Source organism: Plasmopara halstedii (assembly GCF_900000015.1).
Source record: "Plasmopara halstedii genome assembly, contig: Scaffold_437, whole genome shotgun sequence".
NCBI classification, from domain to species: domain Eukaryota; phylum Oomycota; class Peronosporomycetes; order Peronosporales; family Peronosporaceae; genus Plasmopara; species Plasmopara halstedii.
The window spans coordinates 100,653-103,984 of NW_020187357.1; the positions used below are offsets into that span (position 1 = coordinate 100,653).

The 3,332-nt window shown below is 43.2% G+C and overlaps 1 protein-coding gene across 1 annotated transcript; it reads left to right on the forward strand.

Annotated features, from left to right (window-relative positions):
- Positions 1 to 2,659: 2,659 nt before the first annotated feature.
- Positions 2,660 to 3,124, forward strand: PHALS_09900 (uncharacterized protein; the record flags this gene model as incomplete). Its single annotated transcript, XM_024725234.1, has 1 exon — positions 2,660 to 3,124. The coding sequence occupies one exon, from the start codon at positions 2,660 to 2,662 to the stop codon at positions 3,122 to 3,124; it is 465 nt and encodes a 154-aa protein (XP_024576032.1).
- Positions 3,125 to 3,332: the final 208 nt, after the last annotated feature.

Here is a 3,332-nt window from a genome sequence, read left to right on the forward strand (position 1 = left end):
CTGTGTGCACTATTTGTCAATAAGAAAAAACGTAATACGATGTCTACGCATCACTTTTCTGAGCAAATATCTTAAACAGCAATTTAGTAGAATTAGCAATTAACATATTGCGTATTGATTTACCATTCTCAATATAACAACCGGCATAATTGATAGTTGTTGTTGTAATGTAAAGTTTAAGATAGTCAAGGTAGTCAAATTCTGAACTCAATGCTCTGAACAAGGGATCTGTTGCATGTGACATTGATGCAGAATCCTTCAATTCCACGTGCCTCCATAATCTTAGGCTTGGGAAATTAAAGAAGTCTTGATTGATTGTATTTTGTTTTGAAATACTCAACCCAAAATGTTTGAGAAAAGAGCAGATGCTATTTCTCAGAAGAAGTGTGCGCTGTGGATTCTTTTCAATTACAGTAATTTATAACAAGAAGAAATCTGCCATGAAGTTTCTACTGAAATTCTTTTATGTAAACACCCATGACAAGAGGAATTGACAAAAAATCCCCTTTTCTCAATATCAAAAAGACGTTACTCGACTTTCCATAGGCCTTTTTCTCGCCACCATGACATGTTGTCGCGTCGCTATCGTGAGTTCCATAACACTGGATCAGAACAACCCATATCATGAGATTCACATGCATTTTTCGACAATTCTAGCATCAAGCAGATCCGTAAACCAAGGTCACGAGCTTCAACAATTTAAATAGTTTGCAAACTTAGAAGAAAGCTGCCGTTGAAGCTAGTGCGTCCCAAAAAACAAGGCCCACGCATGATGACTTCTTGTATCTCTCCAAAAATTATAAGTTCTACAAATAAATGACCTATGACGACAGTAGAGAAAAGTATTGACTTGCACGAAAGAGGCTGCTGTTCCGATCATAATAGGATCAGCAGCATAAGCTCCTTGCGTTAAATCACTACTTTTTGTCGTGGCAAGTCGTTGCTTTTTAACATTTCGAAGGACCAGTGTTTTAGGGTCTCCTGCAGCAGTATGATGTACATTTTGTGTGGTATGCACATTATGTCAACGGTCAACCTTCAAGCGACAACTCAGAAAAGTTTAACACCCTATCTTGGCTTACCGAGATATTTCTTGGATGTTTCAGCGAAGCCAGTTTCAATCTTGTCGCGCGAAAGCCAAATCACATATTGCGAATAAATCTGTATGCAAGTGTGACAGGAAACGTAACATACAACGCTTTATGCACTTGTCTGAGCTCAGAGGCACCAATATAATAGTTTAAATACTTGTTCGTATATTAGTTATCCGAACTAAAGTGCCTAAGAGATTTCTTATCATCTTCTGAAGCGTGGAAGTGGTGAGTAATATGTGGCAAAAACTTCTGTGAGAGCAGAAATCCTAATAAATTGTGCGTATCACACACTAGTCAAAACCTGAGGTAAGTGTGGATTATATACGCTCTATCGTGGTGATTGGCGGGAAAGATGCTGCGGCAGTGCTTGGAGCTGGTTTACTTAAATATACAGCACCCTTCGATGTGTCGGCGCACATCTTGATGTCGTTTTGGCAGCATTGAGACAAGCATCGCAAACTTGTGAGCGGGAAGCCGTTTACACTAGCCAGTTTACGTCGCCTTATATTTACAAGGGAGTTTTTTCTCTAGCCAAATAAATTAATCCTATGGCATCACACGGATTTGTTGGTTATGACGACGGTGATATTCGCAAAGATCCAGGGTTTGCTGTTGGAACGAGGAGAGTTGTTGCAGACATACTTAGCCTGAAAGCCTAAAGGTTAATATAAGAGGTCAATTCGTCATCGCAAGATGGTATTTGATACCTCGCGAAGGTGATCACTCCGAAATAACAGTAAAGCTTCACAACCGCGTGAAGTATTTATCGAAATATTGAAGAATAACGACCCCATAAGTCTTCATAGTTTTGCGAATATAGAACGAAATAAGCTCCGTCATTTCTTAGAAAGAAGACTTGAAGGTTCTTAAAGTTGTGGCAAGTCTTAAAGGCGGTCATCACGTCTAATCAGCGTCGCAAACACGTGAGTTACAACACATTGAGCTTCGCTTATCCAATAAATAAAGTTGCAAAAGCGATTGCGTAGCCGAAAATTGGCTTAAGAATCGGAAGTGACTAAACTCTAAAGTGAGTCGATCGCAGTGACTCAAGTTAATCGGTATCGTGACCAAAGCCGAAAGTGAGTCAATCCACAGTGAACAAGCTAAACGGGTCTTCACTAAAGTGCTTAATTTACACATGCTTAAATCAAATAAGCTTGAACTTATAACGATGTGAGTGTGAAGTGTGTGAGTGTGTGAGTGCGTTGGAACCTTAAAGGCGCTGTTAGTTCAAGCGTATTACTGCATATACTTAGTATATTTAGGAAAATCCGAACTTTTCAAAATTAGTCTAAAAATAAATGAGACTCAGTTTTGATTTTGAACAGAAGTGTTCATTCGCCTTGGTCAAGGTTTTTAGTGTTTAAAAGTAACGGATTGCGATTCGCTACACTAGCACCTGGTTCGTGTAAAGAACGAAAGGTCGGTGACCTAAAGTACGCTTCCTCAAGCGCTAAGCTACGGCAGCCCCGCTGCACTTGGTAGCACTTGTAGTCAATCAACACCTGAGTCGTTTAGACTGATCCTCTGTGGGGATGGAAGAATTTTTCTCTTTGCCCCAGGGCATGCAGGACGGGCTTAACAAGCTGATGTCCTTACTTGGCCCTGAAGGCATTCAACACCTTGTGGCACAAGGCCCCGAGGCAATCGGTGCGCGTCTAGAGGCGGTTCCGAGTTACGAAAACGCGCAGCTAGAGTACCTGCAGCAGGAGATGTCTGCATCGTTTTCGTCTATGACGCCACCGTCGGTGACGGATGACTTCCCCCGGCCTATGCCGCCCATGATGAGCGTAAAGGTTTTTGAGGGGAAGGATGGAGAGGATCTCCTGCTCTGGGTGAAAGAGGTCGAGACGGCTATCGCATCCGCCATGCTTCAGACCGAGCAACAGCGCGTGGTACTAGCCATCTTCAAGCTCGGTGGTCGAGCGCGAGAATGGGCACTGATGTGCGGCACTTCGGTCGGAGCTAAGTTTCCCTCCTCGGCGGAGCTAAAATTGCAGCTCTCCCTAGTGTTTTCGCCGCCTAATTAGGCGTATCGTGTGTGAGCGCGTTTACTTGCCGCCCGACAGGGCAACAAGCAATTGGTGGATTTTGTCCAAGAGATGCAAACGCTCATTGCCGGGTTGACCGCAGATCCCCTCCCGGAGGCGGCCACAGTGATCGTCTTTATGGAAGGGCTTCGCACTTGCGTGGCCAGAATGGAAGTCTTCCGTGTGCATCCGTCCTCATTTGAAGAGG